This window comes from Scyliorhinus canicula, chromosome 6 (genome assembly GCF_902713615.1).
Source record: "Scyliorhinus canicula chromosome 6, sScyCan1.1, whole genome shotgun sequence".
Classification (NCBI taxonomy): Eukaryota; Metazoa; Chordata; class Chondrichthyes; order Carcharhiniformes; family Scyliorhinidae; genus Scyliorhinus; species Scyliorhinus canicula.
In genome coordinates this window covers 684,204-708,789 of record NC_052151.1, presented here as the reverse complement: position 1 = coordinate 708,789, position 24,586 = coordinate 684,204, and the positions used below count along the sequence as shown (strand labels likewise).

General features: G+C 50.2%; 1 protein-coding gene across 1 annotated transcript in view; it reads left to right on the top strand.

The window, feature by feature from the left end:
- LOC119966906 (kinesin light chain 2-like) overlaps positions 1-24,326 on the top strand; it is a 102,623-nt gene extending 78,297 nt beyond the window's left edge. The window contains exons 6-8 of the mRNA XM_038798863.1: positions 21,490-21,614; positions 22,421-22,478; positions 23,939-24,326. Coding sequence (XP_038654791.1) covers positions 21,490-21,614; positions 22,421-22,478; positions 23,939-24,028 — 273 coding nt within the window. The 3' untranslated portion in view covers positions 24,029-24,326. The remainder of the gene's footprint in view (positions 1-21,489; positions 21,615-22,420; positions 22,479-23,938) is intronic.
- The last annotated feature ends 260 nt before the right edge of the window (positions 24,327-24,586 follow it).

Here is a 24,586-nt window from a genome sequence, read left to right as displayed (position 1 = left end):
CCATATCCAAACTCACTGCTCCCATATCCAAACTCACTGCTCCCATATCCAAACTCCCTGCTCCCATATCCAAACTCACTGCTCCCATATCCAAACTCACTGCTCCCATATCCAAACTCACCGCTCCCCATATCCAAACTCACTGCTCCCATATCCAAACTCACCGCTCCCATATCCAAACTCACCGCTCCCATATCCAAACTCCCTGCTCCCATATCCAAACTCACCGCTCCCATATCCAAACTCACCGCTCCCATATCCAAACTCACTGCTCCCATATCCAAACTCACTGCTCCCATATCCAAACTCACCGCTCCCATATCCAAACTCACTGCTCCCATATCCAAACTCACCGCTCCCATATCCAAACTCACCGCTCCCATATCCAAACTCACTGCTCCCATATCCAAACTCACTGCTCCCGTATCCAAACTCACTGCTCCCATATCCAAACTCACTGCTCCCATATCCAAACTCACTGCTCCCATATCCAAACTCACCGCTCCCATATCCAAACTCACTGCTCCCATATCCAAACTCACTGCTCCCATATCCAAACTCCCTGCTCCCATATCCAAACTCACTGCTCCCATATCCAAACTCACCGCTCCCATATCCAAACTCACCGCTCCCATATCCAAACTCACTGCTCCCATATCCAAACTCACTGCTCCCATATCCAAACTCACCGCTCCCATATCCAAACTCACTGCTCCCATATCCAAACTCACTGCTCCCATATCCAAACTCACTGCTCCCGTATCCAAACTCACTGCTCCCATATCCAAACTCACTGCTCCCATATCCAAACTCACTCTTCCCATATCCAAACTCACTGCTCCCATATCCAAACTCACTCTTCCCATATCCAAACTCACTGCTCCCATATCCAAACTCACTGCTCCCATATCCAAACTCACTGCTCCCATATCCAAACTCACTGCTCCCATATCCAAACTCACTGCTCCCATATCCAAACTCACTGCTCCCATATCCAAACTCACTGCTCCCATATCCAAACTCACTCTTCCCATATCCAAACTCACTGCTCCCATATCCAAACTCACTGCTCCCATATCCAAACTCACCGCTCCCATATCCAAACTCACTGCTCCCGTATCCAAACTCACTGCTCCCATATCCAAACTCACTGCTCCCATATCCAAACTCACTGCTCCCATATCCAAACTCACTGCTCCCATATCCAAACTCACTGCTCCCATATCCAAACTCACTGCTCCCATATCCAAACTCACTGCTCCCATATCCAAACTCACTGCTCCCATATCCAAACTCACTGCTCCCATATCCAAACTCACCGCTCCCATATCCAAACTCACTGCTCCCATATCCAAACTCACTGCTCCCATATCCAAACTCACTGCTCCCATATCCAAACTCACTGCTCCCATATCCAAACTCACCGCTCCCATATCCAAACTCACAGCTCCCATATCCAAACTCGCTGCTCCCATATCCAAACTCGCTGCTCCCATATCCAAACTCACTGCTCCCATATCCAAACTCACTGCTCCCATATCCAAACTCACTGCTCCCATATCCAAACTCACTGCTCCCATATCCAAACTCACTGCTCCCATATCCAAACTCACTCTTCCCATATCCAAACTCACTGCTCCCATATCCAAACTCACTCTTCCCATATCCAAACTCACTGCTCCCATATCCAAACTCACTGCTCCCATATCCAAACTCACTGCTCCCATATCCAAACTCACTGCTCCCATATCCAAACTCACTGCTCCCATATCCAAACTCGCTGCTCCCATATCCAAACTCACTGCTCCCATATCCAAACTCACTCTTCCCATATCCAAACTCGCTGCTCCCATATCCAAACTCACTGCTCCCATATCCAAACTCACTCTTCCCATATCCAAACTCACCGCTCCCATATCCAAACTCACCGCTCCCATATCCAAACTCACTGCTCCCGTATCCAAACTCACTGCTCCCATATCCAAACTCACTGCTCCCATATCCAAACTCACTGCTCCCATATCCAAACTCACTGCTCCCATATCCAAACTCACCGCTCCCATATCCAAACTCACAGCTCCCATATCCAAACTCACCGCTCCCATATCCAAACTCACTGCTCCCATATCCAAACTCACTGCTCCCATATCCAAACTCACCGCTCCCATATCCAAACTCACTGCTCCCATATCCAAACTCACTGCTCCCATATCCAAACTCCCTGCTCCCATATCCAAACTCACCGCTCCCATATCCAAACTCACCGCTCCCATATCCAAACTCACCGCTCCCATATCCAAACTCACCGCTCCCATATCCAAACTCACCGCTCCCATATCCAAACTCACCGCTCCCATATCCAAACTCACTGCTCCCATATCCAAACTCACTGCTCCCATATCCAAACTCACTGCTCCCATATCCAAACTCACTGCTCCCATATCCAAACTCACTGCTCCCATATCCAAACTCACTGCTCCCATATCCAAACTCACTGCTCCCATATCCAAACTCACTGCTCCCATATCCAAACTCACCGCTCCCATATCCAAACTCACTGCTCCCATATCCAAACTCGCTGCTCCCATATCCAAACTCACTGCTCCCATATCCAAACTCACTGCTCCCATATCCAAACTCACTGCTCCCATATCCAAACTCACTGCTCCCATATCCAAACTCACCGCTCCCATATCCAAACTCACTGCTCCCATATCCAAACTCACCGCTCCCATATCCAAACTCACCGCTCCCATATCCAAACTCACCGCTCCCATATCCAAACTCACCGCTCCCATATCCAAACTCACCGCTCCCATATCCAAACTCACTGCTCCCATATCCAAACTCACTGCTCCCATATCCAAACTCACTGCTCCCATATCCAAACTCACCGCTCCCATATCCAAACTCACCGCTCCCATATCCAAACTCACCGCTCCCATATCCAAACTCACCGCTCCCATATCCAAACTCACTGCTCCCATATCCAAACTCACTGCTCCCATATCCAAACTCACTGCTCCCATATCCAAACTCACTGCTCCCATATCCAAACTCACTGCTCCCATATCCAAACTCACTGCTCCCATATCCAAACTCATTGCTCCCATATCCAAACTCACTGCTCCCGTATCCAAACTCCCTGCTCCCGTATCCAAACTCACTGCTCCCATATCCAAACTCACTGCTCCAATATCCTAACTCACCGCTCCCATATCCAAACTCACTGCTCCCATATCCAAACTCACTGCTCCCATATCCAAACTCACCGCTCCCATATCCAAACTCACTGCTCCCATATCCAAACTCACTGCTCCCATGTCCAAACTCACTGCTCCCATATCCAAACTCACCGCTCCCATATCCAAACTCACTGCTCCCATATCCAAACTCACTGCTCCCATATCCAAACTCACTGCTCCCATATCCAAACTCACTGCTCCCATATCCAAACTCACTGCTCCCATATCCAAACTCACTGCTCCCATATCCAAACTCACTGCTCCCATATCCAAACTCACTGCTCCCATATCCAAACTCACTGCTCCCATATCCAAACTCACCGCTCCCATATCCAAACTCACTGCTCCCATATCCAAACTCCCTGCTCCCATATCCAAACTCACTGCTCCCATATCCAAACTCACTGCTCCCATATCCAAACTCACTGCTCCCATATCCAAACTCACTGCTCCCATATCCAAACTCACAGCTCCCATATCCAAACTCACCGCTCCCATATCCAAACTCACCGCTCCCATATCCAAACTCACTGCTCCCATATCCAAACTCACTGCTCCCATATCCAAACTCACCGCTCCCATATCCAAACTCACTGCTCCCATATCCAAACTCACTGCTCCATATCCAAACTCCCTGCTCCCATATCCAAACTCACTGCTCCCATATCCAAACTCACCGCTCCCATATCCAAACTCACCGCTCCCATATCCAAACTCACTGCTCCCATATCCAAACTCACTGCTCCCATATCCAAACTCACTGCTCCCATATCCAAACTCACTGCTCCCATATCCAAACTCACTGCTCCCATATCCAAACTCACTGCTCCCATATCCAAACTCACTGCTCCCATATCCAAACTCACTGCTCCCATATCCAAACTCACTGCTCCCATATCCAAACTCACTGCTCCCATATCCAAACTCCCTGCTCCCATATCCAAACTCACTGCTCCCATATCCAAACTCACCGCTCCCATATCCAAACTCACCTGCTCCCATATCCAAACTCACTGCTCCCATATCCAAACTCACTGCTCCCATATCCAAACTCACTGCTCCCATATCCAAACTCACTGCTCCCATATCCAAACTCACTGCTCCCATATCCAAACTCACAGCTCCCATATCCAAACTCACCGCTCCCATATCCAAACTCCCTGCTCCCATATCCAAACTCACTGCTCCCATATCCAAACTCACTGCTCCCATATCCAAACTCACTGCTCCCATATCCAAACTCACTGCTCCCATATCCAAACTCACTGCTCCCATATCCAAACTCACTGCTCCCATATCCAAACTCACTGCTCCCATATCCAAACTCACTGCTCCCATATCCAAACTCACTGCTCCCATATCCAAACTCACTGCTCCCATATCCAAACTCACCGCTCCCATATCCAAACTCACCGCTCCCATATCCAAACTCACTGCTCCCATATCCAAACTCACTGCTCCCATATCCAAACTCACTGCTCCCATATCCAAACTCACTGCTCCCATATCCAAACTCACTGCTCCCATATCCAAACTCACTGCTCCCATATCCAAACTCACTGCTCCCATATCCAAACTCACTGCTCCCATATCCAAACTCACTGCTCCCATATCCAAACTCACTGCTCCCATATCCAAACTCACTGCTCCCGTATCCAAACTCACTGCTCCCGTATCCAAACTCACTGCTCCCGTATCCAAACTCACTGCTCCCCTATCCAAACTCACTGCTCCCATATCCAAACTCACTGCTCCCATATCCAAACTCACTGCTCCCATATCCAAACTCACTGCTCCCATATCCAAACTCACTGCTCCCATATCCAAACTCACTGCTCCCATATCCAAACTCACTGCTCCCATATCCAAACTCACTGCTCCCATATCCAAACTCACTGCTCCCATATCCAAACTCACTGCTCCCATATCCAAACTCACTGCTCCCATATCCAAACTCCCTGCTCCCATATCCAAACTCACTGCTCCCATATCCAAACTCACTGCTCCCATATCCAAACTCACCGCTCCCATATCCAAACTCACCGCTCCCATATCCAAACTCACCGCTCCCATATCCAAACTCGCTGCTCCCATATCCAAACTCACTGCTCCCATATCCAAACTCACTGCTCCCATATCCAAACTCACTGCTCCCATATCCAAACTCACCGCTCCCATATCCAAACTCACCGCTCCCATATCCAAACTCACTGCTCCCATATCCAAACTCACTGCTCCCATATCCAAACTCACTGCTCCCATATCCAAACTCACTGCTCCCATATCCAAACTCGCTGCTCCCATATCCAAACTCGCTGCTCCCATATCCAAACTCGCTGCTCAGTTGTCCAGAGTCAAGCCGACAGCTGCCAAACCCCAAGTCTCTGCAAATCCCTGTCTAAACCTCACCTCCATGAACCCTTTAAAAATGCCGTGTCTGTGACCAGACCCTGTCTGATATCTCCCAATGACCGTCAGATATAATTCCCTGTTGCAAGAGGAATATTAAATGCATGAGAAAGAGATGGGGACAGTGTAGAGGGAGCTTTACTCTGTATCTAACCCTGTGCTGTACCTGTCCTGGGAGTGTTTGATGGGGACAGTGTAGAGGGAGCTTTACTCTGTATCAAACCCTGTGCTGTACCTCTCCTGGGAGTGTTTGATGGGGACAGTGTGGAGGGAGCTTTACTCTGTATCTAACCCCGTGCTGTACCTATCCTGGGAGTGTTTGATGGGGACAGTGTAGAGGGAGCTTTACTCTGTATCTAACCTCGTGCTGTACCTATCCTGGGAGTGTTTGATGGGGACAGTGTAGAGGGAGCTTTACTCTGTATCTAACCTCGTGCTGTACCTATCCTGGGAGTGTTTGATGGCGACAGTGTAGAGGGAGCTTTACTCTGTATCTCACCCCGTGCTGTCCCTGTCCTGGGAGTGTTTGATGGGGACAGTGTAGTGGGAGCTTTACTCTGTATCTAACCCCGTGCTGTACCTGCCCTGGGAGTGTTTGATGGGGACAGTGTAGAGGGAGCTTTACTCTGTATCTAACCTCGTGCTGTACCTATCCTGGGAGTGTTTGATGGGGGCAGTGCAGAGGGAGCTTTACTCTGTATCTAACCCCGTGCTGTACCTGTCCTGGTAGTGTTTGATGAGGACAGTGTAGCGGGAGCTTTACTCTGTATCTAACACCGTGCTGTACCTGTCCTGGGAGTGTTTGATGGGGACAGTGCAGAGGGAACTTTACTCTGTAGCTAACCCCGTGCTGTACCTGTCCTGGGAGTGTTTGATGGGGACAGTGTAGAGGGAACTTTACTCTGTAGCTAACCCCGTGCTGTACCTGTACTGGGAGTGTTTGATGGAGACAGTGTAGAGGGAGCTTTACTCTGGATCTAACTCCGTGCTGTACCTGTCCTGGGAGTGTTTGATGGGGATAGTGTAGAGGGAGCTTTACTCTGTATCTATCCCCGTGCTGTACCTGTCCTGGGAGTGTTTGATGGAGACAGTGTAGAGTGAGCTTTACACTGTATCTAACCCCGTGCTGTACCTGTCCTGGGAGTGTTTGATTGGGCCACTGTAGAGGGAGCTTTACTCTATGTAACCCCGTTCTGTACCTGTCCTGGAAGTGTTTGATGGTGACAGTGTAGAGGGAGATTTACTCTGTATCTATCCCCGTGCTGTACCTATCCTGGGAGTGTTTGATGGAGACAGTGTAGAGGGAGCTTTACTCTGTATCTAACCCAGTGCTGTACCTGTCCTGGGAGTGTTTGATGGAGACAGTGTGGAGGGAGCTTTACACTGTATCTAACCCCGTGCTGTACCTGTCCTGGGAGTGTTTGATGGGGACAGTGTAGAGGGAGCTTTACTCTGTATCTAACCCCGTGCTGTACCTGTCCTGGGAGTGTTTGATGGGGACAGTGTAGAGGGAGCTTTACTCTTTATCTAACCCCGTGCTGTACCTGTCCTGGGAGTGTTTGATGGGGACAGTGTAGAGGGAGCTTTACTCTGTATCTAACCCAGTGCTGTACCTGTCCTGGGAGTGTTTGATAAGGACAGTGTAGAGGGAGCTTTACTCTTTATCTAACCCCGTGCTGTACCTGTCCTGGGAGTGTTTGATGGAGAAAGTGTAGAGGGAGCATTACTCTATATCTAACCCCGTGCTGTACCTGTCCTGGGAGTGTTTGATGGGGACAGTGTAGAGGGAGCTTTACTCTGTATCTAACCCCGTGCTGTACCTGTCCTGGGAGTGTTTAATGAGGACAGTGGAGTGGGAGCTTTACTCTGTATCTAACCCAGTGGTATACCTGTCCTAGGAGTGTTTGATAAGGACAGTGTAGAGAGAGCTTTACTCTGTATCTAACCCCGTGCTGTACCTGTCCTGGGTGTGTTTGATGGGGACAGTGTAGAGGGAGCATTACTCTGTATCTAACCCCGTGCTGTACCTGTCCTGGGAGTGTTTGATGGGGACAGTGTAGTTGGAGCTTTACTCTGTATCTAACCCCGTGCTGTACCTGTCCTGGGAGTGTTTGATGGGGACAGTGTAGTTGGAGCTTTACTCTGTATCTAACCCCGTGCTGTACCTGTCCTGGGAGTGTTGGATGGGGACAGTGTAGAGGGAGCTTTACTCTGTATCTAACCCCATGCTGTACCTGTCCTGGGAGTGTTTGATGGGGACAGTGTAGAGGGAGCTTTACTCTGTATCTAACCCCGTGCTGTACCTGTCCTGGGAGTGTTTGATGGATACGGTAATGGTATATGCTTTGTTTTACGTGAGCTCTGTAACGAGATTCCTTCTGTTTCTGAAGTCTGACATTGAATTTCTTTCTGGCTCTGCATGTCTGCTCTCTGATGCTTCTGAGTCGAGCTATTTGCTTTCAAAGTGACAGTTCTGGGTTCACTCTCCATGTGATTGTGTATTTTGTCTATTAATAATAATAGGAGTGATCTCTTTATTGAATAATGTAGCTGATGTTACTGGGACTTGCTCTGTGCTACCTGGTGTTGTCCTGTCACTGTCCAATGTTGGCATCACCATAGTTGGCAGTGTGATGTGCCTGATGCAGCTGAGTTACCGCATGCCTGCACTGTGCTGCCATCTCCTCGCTCCTGCTTTATCCCTCCTGCGCTGAGCTGAGTGAGTTGTTTCTCAGATCAGTCTGGGCCGTGGGGGGGGTAACGGCCTCTCTTTGCTGCCACTGTACCATGGCGATGCTGAGAGGTCACAGCGACCCTAGCAGTGAGGAAGTGCTGCAAGCTCAGGCTGCTGTCCCCCGCCTCTTCAACACCCTCCCCATGGAGGTTTGGAAATCAAGCCCAAGTTCTCCCTTGTGCCTGCACTGACTGAGCACAGGAGGCTGGCAATTGTTCAGGGAGGTTGGATTAGTGTTTGTGGAGGCCTGTCCCCAGCCTCACTCCCAATATGGAGCCTGGACTTGGACCCTGAGATCTGGTGTTGATGGTTTGCAGTCCCCAACAACCAATTAGAAACCAGCCATGATGTTGTCAGGTTAAAACTGCTACTCTGGTTTACGTAGGAGTCAGTTGATTACACAGAAGCAGAAATGCAAAGACCCAGCGGTAAAATGTTGGCAATTCTGTGACAGTTCTTCTTTCATTTGGTTTCCTCCACCCAATATGTTTGAAAACAATAAAAAGTCCTCAATGTGCAGAAGAACATCCTCTGTGCCCGTGCCATCTGTCCTTCAGAACCTTTGCAAACTGATGCCCATCACTATCTCAGTCACACGACGATATGACTGCCGCACTTTCATTCACCAATACAGACAACAAGGGCATCAACAGAGAATGCTGCAGCAATGTATCCAAGTATTAATGACTCGTTTGCTTCACACAAGGCCCTGGCTTGGGGGAAGATTTGATGTTTCTGTCTCAACACAGAATGTCACCTCACAATTATTGAATTAAAACTGCTCGATTCAGCTAGATTTCACTTGAAAATGAAAATGAAATGAAAATCGCTTATTGTCACGAGTAGGCTTCAAATGAAGTTACTGTGAAAAGCCCCTAGTCGCCACATTCCGGCGCCTGTTCGGGGAGGCTGTTACGGGAATCGAACCGTGCTGCTGGCCTGCTTGGTCTGCTTTCAAAGCAAGCGATTTAGCGTTGTGCTAAACAGCCTGCATTTGAATAGAACCTAATAATAATCTATTAATAATATTTATTATTATCACAAGTAGGCTTACGTTAACACTGCAATGAATTTACTGTGAAAATCCCCTAGTCGCCACACTCCGGCGCCTGTTCAGGTCACAGATGGAGAATTCAGAATGTCCAATTCACCTAACAGCACGTCTTTATGGACTTGTGATGTCACCATCCCGAGATATTTGGAATGATGATGAAACATCGAGCCACAATCGTGTTCCAACAGGTGACCAAAGGATTGAGCAGAGAGATGTAGATTAAGAAAGGTCTTTGATTGCAGAGAGGGGGAAAGGCAGCTCCCCGTGTGCAGGACCAATCACAGTGGATGACGGGATGTGAGAGTGGCACTAAAGCAAAATGGTGCCGCTTGTCGGAACACTCGGCAAGTCTGGCAGCTTGTGTGGAATCAGAAAGGGAGTTAATGAATCAGGGAGTCACACCCACTCATCCAGGTCAGGAAAACACGTCACACATCACAGACATGCAAGCAAAACTTTACTGACACTGCAGTGTAGCACAGATGAAGAACCGATCTGTGAAAGGAGCACAGGAAGTGCTGCACTGTCAGAGGGTCAGTACTGAGGGAGTGCCGCACTGTCAGAGGGTCAGTACTGAGGGAGTGCCGCACTGTCAGAGGGTCAGTACTGAGGGAGTGCCGCACTGTCAGAGGGTCAGTACTGAGGGAGTGCTGCACTGTCAGAGGGTCAGTACTGAGGGAGAGCCGCACTGTCAGAGGGTCAGTACTGAGGGAGTGCTGCACTGTCAGAGGGTCAGTACTGAGGGAGTGCTGCACTGTCAGAGGGTCAGTACTGAGGCAGTGCCGCACTGTCAGAGGGTCAGTACTGAGGGAGTGCCGCACTGTCAGAGGGTCAGTACTGAGGGAGTGCCGCACTGTCAGAGGATCAGTACTGAGGGAGTGCTGCACTGTCAGAGGGTCAGTACTAAGGGAGTGCTGCACTGTCAGAGGGTCAGTACTGAGGGAGTGCCGCACTGTCAGAGGGTCAGTACTGAGGGAGTGCTGCACTGTCAGAGGGTCAGTACTGAGGGAGTGCCGCACTGTCAGAGGGTCAGTACTGAGGGAGTGCTGCACTGTCAGAGGGTCAGTACTGAGGGAGTGCTGCACTGTCAGAGGGTCAGTACTGAAGGATCGCCGCACTGTCAGAGGGTCAGTACTGAGGGAGTGCTGCACTGTCAGAGGGTCAGTACTGAGGGAGTGCCGCACTGTCAGAGGGTCAGTACTGAGGGAGTGCTGCACTGTCAGAGGGTCAGTACTGAGGGAGTGCTGCACTGTCAGAGGGTCAGTCCTGAGGGAGTGCTGCACTGTCAGAGGGTCAGTACTGAGGGAGTGCTGCACTGTCAGAGGGTCAGTACTGAGGGAGAGCCGCACTGTCAGAGGGTCAGTACTGAGGGAGTGCTGCACTGTCAGAGGGTCAGTACTGAGGGAGTGCTGCACTGTCAGAGGGTCAGTACTGAGGGAGTGCCGTACTGTCAGAGGGTCAGTACTGAGGGAGTGCCGCACTGTCAGAGGGTCAGTACTGAGGGTGTGTGGCACTGTCAGAGGGTCAGTACTGAGGGAGTGCTGCACTGTCAGAGGGTCAGTGCTGAGGGAGTGCCGCACTGTCAGAGGGTCAGTACTGAGGGAGTGCCGCATTGTCAGAGGGTCAGTACTGAGGGAGTGCCGCATTGTCAGAGGGTCAGTACTGAGGGAGTGCCACACTGTCAGAGAGTCAGTACTGAGGGAGTGCTACAATGTCTGACATCTGTATGAAGGTGTTAAATTGAGGTCCCACCTGCTCAATGGATTTACAAGCTCCATGCCACAAGAGTGAAGAAGAGAGAAGTCGTCCCCGGAGTCTGAGCCAATATTTATCCTTTAAACAACAGAAGTGCCAGACAATGGCCATCTCCTACAAGAGAGGATCTAACCGTCGCCCCTTGACATTCAATGGCATTACCATCGCTGAATCCCCCACAATCACCATCCTGGGGGTTACCATTGATCAGAAACTGAACTGGACCCAGCCACATTAATACTGTGGCTTCAGGAGCAGGTTAGAGGCTATATCGGCAGAAAGAGGGACGAGGTCTTGCATCAAGAATTCAAATGAGTTGGGCAGTAGATAAAAAGCAGGACCCCACGGATTGTAATGTCTGGATTACTCCCAGTGCCACGTGCTGGTGAGTACAGGAATAGGAGAATAGCACAGATGAATGTGTTGGTGCAGGCGGGATGGTCTTAGATTCCTCGTCTGCTGGGACAGTTTTGGCAGAAGGCGGGACGGTCTATATCTGAACCAGAGAAGGACTAACCTCCTGGCTCGTGGGTTTGCTAGTGCTGTTGGGAGGAGTTTAAATGAATTTGGCAGGGGGAGGGGGGACACAGACTGTGAGCAGAATAGGGACACAGCATAACATAGAAAAGCAATCAGGTCAGAGGGAATACAGCGGTAGTAAGTTTCAGGAGGGTAAGACAAGGCTGAATGGCCTCTACTTTGATGCCCGGAGTATTACAGGTAAAACGGATGAGTTAAGGGCGAGGGATGACACGTGGAATTATGATATAATAGCCGTCACGGAGACATGTTGAGGGAGGCGCAGGGTTGGCAGCTTAACATCCGGGGATACAGAGTCTTCAGGAAGGACAGGGGAGGGGGCAAAAGAGAGGGAGGCATTGCGCTATTAGAGTTAAGGAGTCAGTTATAATGATGATAATAATAATGGCTTATTGTCACAAGTAAGCTTCAATGAAGTTACTGTGAAAAGCCCCTAGTCGCCACATTCCGGCGCCTGTTCGGGGAGGCCGGTATGGGAATTGAACCCGCCCTGCTGGCATTGTTCTGCATTACAAGACAGCTGTTTAGCCCACTGTGCTAAACCAGCCCCTTATTGCATTAATGAGAGATTTGTGGGCAGCATGGTCGCACAAATGGCACGGTTCAATTCCCGTCGCAGCCTCCCCGGACAGGCGCCGGAATGTGGCGACTAGGGGCTTTTCACAGTAACTTCATTTGAAACCTACTCGTGACAATAAGCGATTTTCATTTTTTCATTTCACAGCGCCAGGGTCCCAGGTTCGATTCCCCGCTGGGTCACTGTCTGTGCGGAGTCTGCACGTTCTCCCCGTGTGTGCGTGGGTTTCCTCCAGGTGCTCCGGTTTCCTCCCACAGGCATGCAGGTTAGGTGGATTTGCCATGCCATGCTAAATTGCCCTGAGTGACCAAAAAGGTTAGGAGGAGTTATTGGGTTACGGGGATAGTGAGAGCTTAAGTGGATTGGCGCAGACTCGATAGGCCGAATGGCCTCCTTCTGCACTGTGTGTTCTATGTTCACCCTGGAGGGGGCATCAAATGAAGCTTTCTGGTGGAGCTCAGGAACAAACAAGGGACAACCACATTTTTAGCTGTTATAGTCCCCAGATAGAGGGAAATTGAGGGAAAAATATGTGCGCAATTCACGAAGGGTTGTAAAAATCCTCATCACTATCATCCAACTGTACATTGCCCTTCACATCTGCCAATTCTAACTGACTGTCATGTTTCATGGCCATTTTCTGAAGTTCAAACTCTCTCTCTTTATCTTTTTCTGTGTCTCCCTTTCTGTTTCTTTTTCCTCTCTACCTCTTTCTTTTTCCTCTCTACCTCTTTCTTTTTCCTCTCTCTCTCTTTCGTATTTAAGCTGCTTTAATTCTTTCTCATGTTCCATTTGTTTAACTTGTAACTGAATTTTTGCCATTTCCAATGAGTCAGACTGTATCTCGGGCAACTTTAAATGCTTAGCCACGACCATAATTACCTAATCTTTTCGCATTCTGTCAGGTAATGTTAACTGCAATGTTTGTGCCAAATCTAACAGTCTGCTTTTAGTCTCTGTCCGTAAGGTACTGCGTGTGACCGTCTCCACCCCCAAATACTTCAGAGCCTCTGAAAGAGCCATTGTCCACAACACACTCCCCACTTAAACTGTGGACGGCACGTGGCACAGCGGTTAGCATTGCTGCCTACGGCGCTGAGGACCCGGGTTTGAATCCCGGCCCTGGGTAACTGTCTGCGTGGCTTTCACCCCCACAACCCAAAGATGTGCAGATTAGGTGAATTGGCCACACTAAATTGCCCCTTAATTGGAAAAATAATAATTGGGTACTCTAAAAAAAAATTTAAAGTTCACTAAGCCAATCCAATAGATAGACTTTTATCCCCCTCGAGCCCTCAATTTGGTATGGGCCAGGGTTTAGAGAACCCCAAAGAGTATCATGGAGTTCACCTGACCCACAACGTTTACTAGATTGTGGTATGGGGAGCACACGGCCCACTCTACAGGTGTGGTACAGCAGAAATAGAAAAGTATTTTTTAAAGCAAAACAATGATTATTCTATGAACTCAAGTTAACCTTTTTAAAACATACAGTGAACATCTTAGCAACCATTAATTCAAATACACCCCCCCCCCCCAAAGAATACAACACTAAGTAATCCTTTAAGCTTTTAACATCCATAAGACTTAAAAACACCTTTTTACAGAAAGGCATCAGGTTTAACTCCATTACTGAGAACAGTTACCATGTTGAAATCAGCAAATGGACATTCATAAGCTTGCAGAGATTCACACACATCCTGCTGTGATTGCAGCTTCTCCAAAACTAAAATTAAACCAAACCCACCCTGCAGCAAAAAACCTAAAACAAAAGTAAAAAGCTGACACAGCGCAGCTCCACCCACTCTCTGACATCACTGCAGTAATAAACACCCATTTCTTAAAGGTACTCTCACACGACACTTGGTTTACAGGAAGATACAGACGGGATGGTCAAATGGGCGGATAAGTGCCAGATGGAATTTAACCCTGCAAAGTGTGAGGTGATATGCTTTGGAAGGAGTAATTTAACAAGGAAATATTCAATGAATGGCACCACACTGGGAAGTCTTGCGGAACAAAGGGACCTTAGCGTGTTTTTTAAAATCGCTTACTGTCACAAGGAGGCTTCAGTGAAGTTACTGTGGAAAGCCCCAAGTCGTCACATTCCAGCGTCTGTTAGGGGAGGCTGGTAGGGGAATTGAACCCGCGCTGCTGGCCTTGTTCTGCATTACAAACAAACAAAGAAAAGTACAGCACAGGAACAGGCCCTTCGGCCCTCCAAGCCCGTGTCGACCATGCTGCCCGTCTAAACTAAAATCTTCTACACTTCCTGGGTCCGTATCCCTCTATTCCCATCCTATTCATGTATTTGTCAAGATGCCCCTTAAATGTCACTATCGTCCCTGCTTCCACCACCTCCTCCGGCAGCGAGTTCCAGGCACCCACTACCCTCTGTCTAAAAAACTTGCCTCGTACATCTCCTCTAAACCCTGCCCCTCACACCTTAAACCTATGCCCCCTAGTAATTGACCCCTCTACCCTGGGGAAAAGCCTCTGACTATCCACTCTGTCTGTGCCCCTCATAATTTTGTAGACCTCTATCAGGTCGCCCCTCAACCTCCGTCGTTCCAGTGAGAACAAACCGAGTTTATTCAACCGCTCCTCATAGCTAATGCCCTCCATACCAGGCAACATCCTGGTAAATCTCTTCTGCACCCTCTCTAAAACCTCCACATCCTTCTGGTAGTGTGGCGACCAGATTTGAACACTATACTATATTATGAGGCAGCTATTTAGCCCACTGTGCTAAACTCTTTATCCATAGATCTCTGAAGGCAGAGGGCAGGTTAATAGGGTGGGGAAAAAGGGCAAATGGGACACTCGCTGTTATGGCAAAACAAAGAAAATTCCAGCACAGGAACAGGCCCTTCGGCCCTCCCAGCCTACGCCGATCCAGATCCTCTATCTAAACCTGTTGCCTATTTTCCAAGGATCTACTTCCCTCTGTTCCCCGCCCGTTCATATATATATCTAGATGCATCTTAAATGATGCTATCGTTTCCGCCTCTACCACCTCCGCTGGCAAAGCGTTCCAGGCACCCAATCGAGGCCTAGATTCCAAAAGCAGGGAGGTCATGTTGGAGTTGGAGAACTTTGGTGAGGTCACAGCTGGAGGACTGTGTGTAATTCTGGTCACCACATTATAGGAAGGATGTGATTGTACTGGAGGGGGTGCAGAGGAGATTCACCAGGATGCTGCCTGGGATGGAACATTTCAGTTATGGAGAGAGGTTAGATCGGCTTGGGTTGTTTTCACAGGAGCAGAGAAGACTGAGGGGCGATCTGATTTTTTAAAAAAAATTTAGAGTACGCAATTACTTTTTTTTCCAATTAAGAGGCAATTTAGCGTGGCCAATCCACCTCACCTGAATATCTTTGTGTTGTGGGGGTGAAACCCACGCAGACACGGGGAGAATGTGAAAACTCCACACGGACAGTGACCCAGGGCCGGGATTCAAACCTGGGTCCTCAGCGCCACAGTCCCAGTGCTAACCACTGTGCCACATGCAGCCCTTAGGGGTGACCTGATCGAGGTGGACACGATTATGAGGGGCGTGGACAGGGTGGATAGGGAGCAGCTGTTCCCCTTAGTTGAAGGGTCAGTTACGAGGGGGCACAAGTTCAAGGTGAGGGGTGGGAGGTTTGGGGGGATTTGAGGAAGATCCATTTTACCCAGAGGGTGGTGATGGTCTGGACGCACTGCCTGGGAGGGTGGTAGAGGTGGGAGGGGGGTAGAGGCGGATTGCCTCACATCCCGCTCAGGATCAGTACCCGGATGAGAACTTGGCACATCTTAACATTCAAGGCTATGGGCCAAGTGCTGGCCAATGGGATGAGAGAGGCTGGTCAGATGTCTTTCATGTTCGGGGCAAACTCGATGGGCTGAAGGGCCTTTTCTGCACTATTATTCTGTGAATCCTGCGGAGAGTAACTCACTTTCTGACCCCCCAAAGCCAGTCCACCATCTACAAGGCACAAGTTAGGAGTGTGAGGGAACACTCTCCACCTGCCTGGATGAGTGCAGCTCCAACAACACTCAAGAAGCTCAACACCATCCAGGACAAAGCAGCCCCGCTTGATTGCTCCCCCTTCCACAAACATTCAAACCCTCCACCACCGACGCACAGTGGCAGCCGTGTGTACCATCTACAAGATTCACTGCAGCAACTCACCAAGGGTCCTCAGACAGCACCTTCCAAACCCACGGCCACTACCACCCAGAAGGACAAGAGCAGCAGATACCTGGGAACCCCACCAGCTGGAGGTTCCCCTCCAAGTCACTCCCCACCCTGACTGGGAAATATATCGGCCGTTCCTTCACTGTCGCTGGGGCAACATCCTGGAACTCCCTCCCTAACAGCACTGTGGGTATACCTACACCACACAGACGGCAGCGGTTCAAAATGGCACCTTCTCGTGGGCAATTAGGAATGGACAATAATTGCTGGTCGAGCCAGCGACACCCACACCCTGTAAATGAATTTAAGAAGTAAGTTTTAAAGACACAGTCCCCAATTTCTCTCCATCACTGTTAAAGGCACAGTCCTCGTTTCCTCACAGCCTATGTTAAAGACACAGTCCTCGTTTCCTCACAGCCAGTGTTAAAGACACAGTCCTCGTTTCCTCACAGCCAGTGTTAAAGACACAGCTCCTGTTTCCTCTCAGCCAGTGTTAAAGACACAGCTCCTGTTTCCTCACAGCCAGTGTTAAAGGCACAGTTCTCGTTTCCTCACAGCCAGTGTTAAAGACACAGCCCCTGTTTCCTCACAGCCAGTGTTAAAGACACAGCTCCTGTTTCCTCACAGCCAGTGTTAAAGGCACAGTCCTCGTTTCCCCACAGCCAGTGTTAAAGGCACAGCCCCTGTTTCCTCACAGCCAGTGTTAAAGACACAGTCCTCGTTTCCTCACAGCCAGTGTTAAAGGCACAGCCCCTGTTTCCTCACAGCCAGTGTTAAAGGCACAGCCCCTGTTTCCTCACAGCCAGTGTTAAAGACACAGTCCTCGTTTCCTCTCAGCCAGTGTTAAAGGCACAGTCCTCGTTTCCTCTCAGCCAGTGTTAAAGACACAGTCCTCGTTTCCTCTCAGCCAGTGTTAAAGGCACAGTCCTCGTTTCCTCTCAGCCAGTGTTAAAGACACAGTCCTCGTTTCCTCACAGCCAGTGTTAAAGGCACAGTCCCTGTTTCCTCACAGCCAGTGTTAAAGACACAGTCCTCGTTTCCTCACAGCCAGTGTTAAAGACACAGCCCCTGTTTCCTCACAGCCAGTGTTAAAGGCACAGTCCCTGTTTCCTCACAGCCAGTGTTAAAGACACAGTTCTCGTTTCCTCACAGCCAGTGTTAAAGGCACAGTCCCTGTTTCCTCACAGCCAGTGTTAAAGACACAGTTCTCGTTTCCTCACAGCCAGTGTTAAAGACACAGCCCCGTTTCCTTACAGCCAGTGTTAAAGACACAGCCCCTGTTTCCTCACACCCAGTGTTAAAGGCACAGTCCTCGTTTCCTGTCAGCCAGTGTTAAAGACACAGCCCCTGTGTCGTATTCAATATTTTCCCCGCTTCTTGACTGTGATAGAGAAATTCAAACAGCATTCATTAGGTAAGCAAAACTGAACTTTATTCACGAATTAGAACTGACTGCTAGCAGTATGGCTGAGATTTGAAGTCGGAAGGCAGTCAAATACAAACTGCTGAGTCCGTCCCAAGTCTGCGATAGTACAGAAGAATAAGGCGATTTTTATACATTATAGGATCAAGATAACATGAATACAACTTGGTCAGGAATTTAATCGAAAGTAAAACATAAGTAATAATCGTTAAAATGGCGTCACCTTGCTGACCTTTAGGAGAATGGAGTTTCATATCATTATCTTGTCTTTGTTTTAAGAACGGGACAAATTTGTTTACGAACAGGAAGAGACAGTTTTTCAGCTTGGTATGTATTGAGACTGCTTCTAGGTTGATGACGAACAAGCCTTATCTAGAATTTCAGAGTCACCCAGTTCTCAGGTCATGTTGACCTCAGCTGTATCTGTGTATTTTGTATCTGTGTCTTAGGTTAAATTCAATTGTACCAAGAAGACTTGACTAGTTTTCCCATCATGCCATTATTTGCTTCACACAATACCACACCTGTTTCCTCACAGCCAGTGTTAAAGACACAGCCCCTGTTTCCTCACAGCCAGTGTTAAAGGCACAGTCCTCGTTTCCTCTCAGCCAGTGTTAAAGACACAGCCCCTGTTTCCTCACAGCCAGTGTTAAAGGCACAGCCCCTGTTTCCTCACAGCCAGTGTTAAAGGCACAGTCCTCGTTTCCTCTCAGCCAGTGTTAAAGACACAGTTCTCGTTTCCTCACAGCCAGTGTTAAAGGCACAGACCCTGTTTCCTCACAGCCAGTGTTAAAGGCACAGTCCTCGTTTCCTCTCAGCCAGTGTTAAAGACACAGCCCCTGTTTCCTCACAGCCAGTGTTAAAGGCACAGTCCTCGTTTCCTCTCAGCCAGTGTTAAAGACACAGCCCCTGTTTCCTCACAGCCAGTGTTAAAGGCACAGCCCCTGTTTCCTCACAGCCAGTGTTAAAGGCACAGTCCTCGTTTCCTCTCAGCCAGTGTTAAAGACACAGTTCTCGTTTCCTCACAGCCAGTGTTAAAGGCACAGACCCTGTTTCCTCACAGCCAGTGTTAAAGGCACAGTCCTCGTTTCCTCTCAGCCAGTGTTAAAGACACAGCCCCTGTTTCCTCACAGCCAGTGTTAAAGGCACAGTTCTCGTTTCTTCACAGCCAGTGTTAAAGGCACAGCCCCTGTTTCCTCACAGCCAGTGTTAAAGACACAGTCCTCGTTTCCTCACAGCCAGTGTTAAAGGCACAGCCCCTGTTTCCTCACAGCCAGTGTTAAAGACACAGCCCCTGTTTCCTCACAGCCAGTGTTAAAGGCACAGTTCTCGTTTCCTCACAGCCAGTGTTAAAGGCACAGCCCCTGTTTCCTCACAGCCAGTGTTAAAGACACAGTTCTCGTTTCCTCACAGCCAGTGTTAAAGGCACAGTCCTCGTTTCCTCACAGCCAGTGTTAAAGACACAGCCCCTGTTTCCTCACAGCCAGTGTTAAAGGCACATCCCCTGTTTCCTCACAGCCAGTGTTAAAGACACAGTTCTCGTTTCCTCACAGCCAGTGTTAAAGACACAGTCCTCGTTTCCTCACAGCCAGTGTTAAAGGCACAGTCCTCGTTTCCTCACAGCCAGTGTTAAAGACACAGCCCCGTTTCCTCACATCCAGTGTTAAAGGCACAGTTCTCGTTTCCTCACAGCCAGTGTTAAAGGCACAGCCCCTGTTTCCTCACAGCCACCGTTAATAATAATAATCTTTATTGTCACAAGTAGGCTTACATTAACGGTGCAATGAAGTTACTGTGAAAATCCCCTAGTCGCCACATTCCGGCACCTGTTCGGGTACACAGAGGGAATCATAGAATTTACAGTGCAGAAGGAGGCCATTCAGCCCATCGAGTCTGCACCGGCTCTTGGAAAGAGCACCCCACCCAAGGTCAACACCTCCACCCTATCCCCATAACCCAGTCACCCCACCCAACACTAAGGGCAATTTAGCATGGCCAATCCACCTAACCTGCACAACTTTGGACTGTGGGAGGAAACCGGAGCACCCGGAGGAAACCCACGCACACACAGGGAGGATGTGCAGACTCCGCACAGTCAGTGACCCAAGCCAGAATCGAACCTGGGACCCTGGAGCTGTGAAGCAATTATGCTATCCATAATGCTACCGTGAATGTCCAATTCACCTAACAGCACGTCTTTCGGGACTTGTGGGAGGAAACCGGAGCACCCGGAGGAAACCCACGCAGACACGGGGAGAACGTGCAGACTCCGCACAGACAGTGACCCAAGCCGGGAATCGAACCTGGGACCCTGGAGCTGTGAAGCAATTATGCTATCCACAATGCTACCGTGAATGTCCAATTCACCTAACAGCACGTCTTTCGGGACTTGTGGGAGGAAACCGGAGCACCCGGAGGAAACCCACGCAGACACGGGGAGAACGTGCAGACTCCACACAGACAGTGACCCGAGCCAGCAGTGCCCACATGGTAGAACTTTTGTGAGTATTGACAGGCAGAGAGATCTGGGCATGTCCACCGATCACTGAAAGGGGCAACACAGGTGGAGAAGGTAGTCAAGAAGGCATATGGCATGCTGGCCTTCATCGGCCGGGGCATCGAATATAAAAACTGGCAAGTCACGTTGCAGCTGTACAGGACCTTAGTTCGGCCTCATTTGGAATATTGTGTCCAATTCTGGTCGCTACACTACCAGAAGGATGTGGAGGCTTTAGAGAGGGTGCAGAAGCGGTTTACTAGGATGTTGCCTGGTATGGAGGGCATTAGCTATGAGGAGAGGTTAGATAAACTCGGTCTGTTCTCACTGGAACGACGGAGATTGAGAGGCGACCTGATAGAGGACGACAAGATTATGAGTGGCATAGACACAGTGGGTAGTCAAAAGCTCTTCATTAGGGTAATAGAATCAAGTACTAGGGGCATCAATTTAAAGTGCATGAGGAAAAGTTTAGAACTGATGTGCGAGGCACGTTTATTCACACAGAGGGTGGTGTTTATGGACCGCGCTGCCTGGGGAGGGGGTGGGAGCAGGTACAATAGCGGCATTTAAGGGGCATCTAGATAAATATATGAATAGGGTGGGAATGGAAGGGTACGGACTCTGTAAGTGCAGATGGTTAGGCAGGTACCATGGTCGGCGCAGGCTTGGAGGGCCGAAGGACCTGTTCCTGTGCTGTATTGTTGTTCTTTGTCCCATCAATGAATTAAAAAAAGACTGGTACTTTGGTCCAGATTTATTGAATTAATTAAATTTAAAATCCTTAGTTCCTGTTCTGGGATTTGAACCCATTTTTCAGATTATTTGTTCAAGCCTCTCGATTACTGCCTCGTAATTTAACAATGAGCTACGGATACAGAGAATCAATGTTTAACAGTGCGATGCTCCAGCCATTTGTAGTTGTACTGGTTTGGGTCGTTTGCTTTCTTTCCAAAAGGGTTTTGATTTTCCTGCGGTTTCTACATGTGAGATGATCTCGGGTAAGTGTAGTGGGAGGGGGAAGAGGGAATACATTGTGCTGAGGTTAACCGTATCTCTACATCCACTCTGTAGGATGGGAGTGGGACTCTGAGACGGAGTGGTTCCCTCGGTAAGATCCGTGACGTTCTCAAACGCAGCAGCGAGATGCTGGTGAAGAAACTACAGGGAAATGGGCCCCCGGAGCCTAAACATCCCAGGTACAACCTCCGCAGACAGGCAAATTCAATTAGATTTCGGGCTCGAACTCAGTGGGGATATTAAGGAGTGCTCATCTCAATGGGGATACAGGGAAAGGCTTTGCTAAAGGGAGGAGTTACTGCCACCCCCTGAGAGTTAATGTTACACCCTGAGAGGGAATGTCTCTCTCTCTGTGAGACTGAGTGTTACTCTCACGGGGTGACGGTTACTCCGTGGGGCTGAAGGTTACTCCGTGGGGCTGAAGGTTACTCCGTGGGGCTGAAGGTTACTCCGTGGGGCTGAAGGTTACTCCGTGGGGCTGAAGGTTACTCCGTGGGGCTGAAGGTTACTCCGTGGGGCTGAAGGTTACTCCGTGGGGCTGAAGGTTACTCCGTGGGGCTGAAGGTTACTCCGTGGGGCTGAAGGTTACTCCGTGGGGCTGAAGGTTACTCCGTGGGGCTGAAGGTTACTCCGTGGGGCTGAAGGTTACTCCGTGGGGCTGAAGGTTACTCCGTGGGGCTGAAGGTTACTCCGTGGGGCTGAAGGTTACTCCGTGGGGCTGAAGGTTACTCCGTGGGGCTGAAGGTTACTCCGTGGGGCTGAAGGTTACCCCGTGGGGCTGAAGGTTACTCCGTGGGGCTGAAGGTTACTCCGTGGGGCTGAAGGTTACCCCGTGGGGCTGAAGGTTACTCCGTGGGGCTGAAGGTTACCCCGTGGGGCTGAAGGTTACTCCGTGGGGCTGAACGTTACTCCGTGGGGCTGAACGTTACTCCGTGAGGGATTGTGTTTCTCTGGAAGGTTGAACATTATTGTCTTTCTCTTTCAGCATGAAGAGGGCATCCTCTCTGAATTATCTCAATCGAACCAGTGACGAATCGTTCCAGGTGAGGCTATTCAAAACTCTGACCTGCACAGGACTGAACACGCGTGAGCCAGACACACTGACCTGCGCAGGACTGAACACGCGTGAGCCAGACACACTGACTACTACGGGACTGAACACGCGTGAGCCAGACACACTGACTACTGCGGGACTGAACACGCGTGAGCCAGACACACTGACCTGCGCAGGACTGAACACGCGTGAGCCAGACACACTGACCTGCGCAAGACTCAACACACGTGAGCCAGACACACTGACCTGCGCAGGACTGAACACGCGTGAGCCAGACACACTGACTACTGCGGGACTGAACACGCGTGAGCCAAACACACTGACTACTGCGGGACTGAACACGCGTGAGCCAGACACACTGACCTGCGCAGGGCTGAACACGCGTGAGCCAGACACACTGACCTGCGCAGGACTGAACACACGTGAGCCAGACACACTGACTACTGCGGGACTGAACACGCGGGAGCCAGACACACTGACCTGCGCAGGACTGAACACGCGCGAGCCAGACACACTGACCTGCGCAGGACTGAACACGCGTGAGCCAGACACACTGACCTGCGCAGGACTGAACAAGCGTGAGCCAGACACACTGACCTGCGCGGGACTGAACACGCGTGAGCCAGACACACTGACCTGCGCGGGACTGAACACGCGTGAGCCAGACACACTGACCTGCGCGGGACTGAACACGCGTGAGCCAGACACACTGACTACTGCGGGACTGAACACGCGTGAGCCAGACACACTGACCTGCGCAGGACTGAACACGAGTCAGCCAGACACACTGACCTGCGCAGGACTGAACACGCGTGAGCCAGACACATTGACCTGCGCAGGACTGAACACGCGTGAGCCAGACACACTGACCTGCGCAGGACTGAACACGCGTGAGCCAGAAACACTGACCTGCGCGGGACTGAACACGCGTGAGCCAGACACACTGACCTGCGCGGGACTGAACACGCGTGAGCCAGACACACTGACCTGCGCGGGACTGAACACGCGTGAGCCAGACACACTGACTACTGCGGGACTGAACACGCGTGAGCCAGACACACTGACCTGCGCAGGACTGAACACGCGTGAGCCAGACACACTGACCTGCGCAGGACTGAACACGCGTGAGCCCGACACACTGACCTGCGCAGGACTGAACACGTGTGAGCCAGACACACTGACCTGCGCAGGACTGAACACGCGTGAGCCAGACACACTGACCTGCGCAAGACTGAACACACGTGAGCCAGATGCACTGACCTGCGCAGGACTGAACACGAGTCAGCTATACATACTGACCTGCGCAGGACTAAACACGAGTCAGCCCCGCTCCACCTCTCGCTCGTACCCTCTCTCTCTCGCTCGCTCACACACCCTCTTTTCAGAATGTTATGTTGCCTGGTTGAGTGGAGATCTCTAAGTTGTGTGTTTGATCTGGTTTTATTTCAGGGATCTCGGAATACCTTAGCCGAGTCGAGGGGGCTGAGTGCCAGTAACGTGGACCTATCACATCACTCGTCTATCCTGGAGCAGAACTAGACCCTTTCTGAGGGTGAGGTGTGCCCCCTCGTGACGGCGAGGGGCATGGAGTTGGGCAGCGGCTGAATTGCTACAGCCTTCAATTGGAATCTCTTCCCTATCGAGTGGAATTGAAGACTGTACAGTCCATGTAAATAATCCAGAGCTGTGACTGTCAGTGTGGGTACAGCCCAGCCTCCACACACAATTTCACTCAATTCGCAGCGGACATGTTTCTGTGACCAGGAGTCAGTTAACAGGACTGACCTCTGACAGGGTGGCGTTAGCAGACTGCCCGCCAACCACCGCCAAAACAAAACAGTTCTCTCTGCCTGTACTTCAGCAGCCTGTACCCCAACCCCAGCTCTCTGCCTGTACTGTCAGCAGCCAGTACCCCCCCCCAGCTCTCTGCCTGTACTGTCAGCAGCCAGTACCCCACCCGAGCTCGCTGCCTGTACTGCCAGCAGCCTGTACCCCAACCCCAGCTCTCTGCCTGTACTGCCAGCAGCCAGTACCTCACCCCCAGCTCTCTGCCTGTACTGCCAGCAGCCAGTACCTCACCCCCAGCTCTCTGCCTGT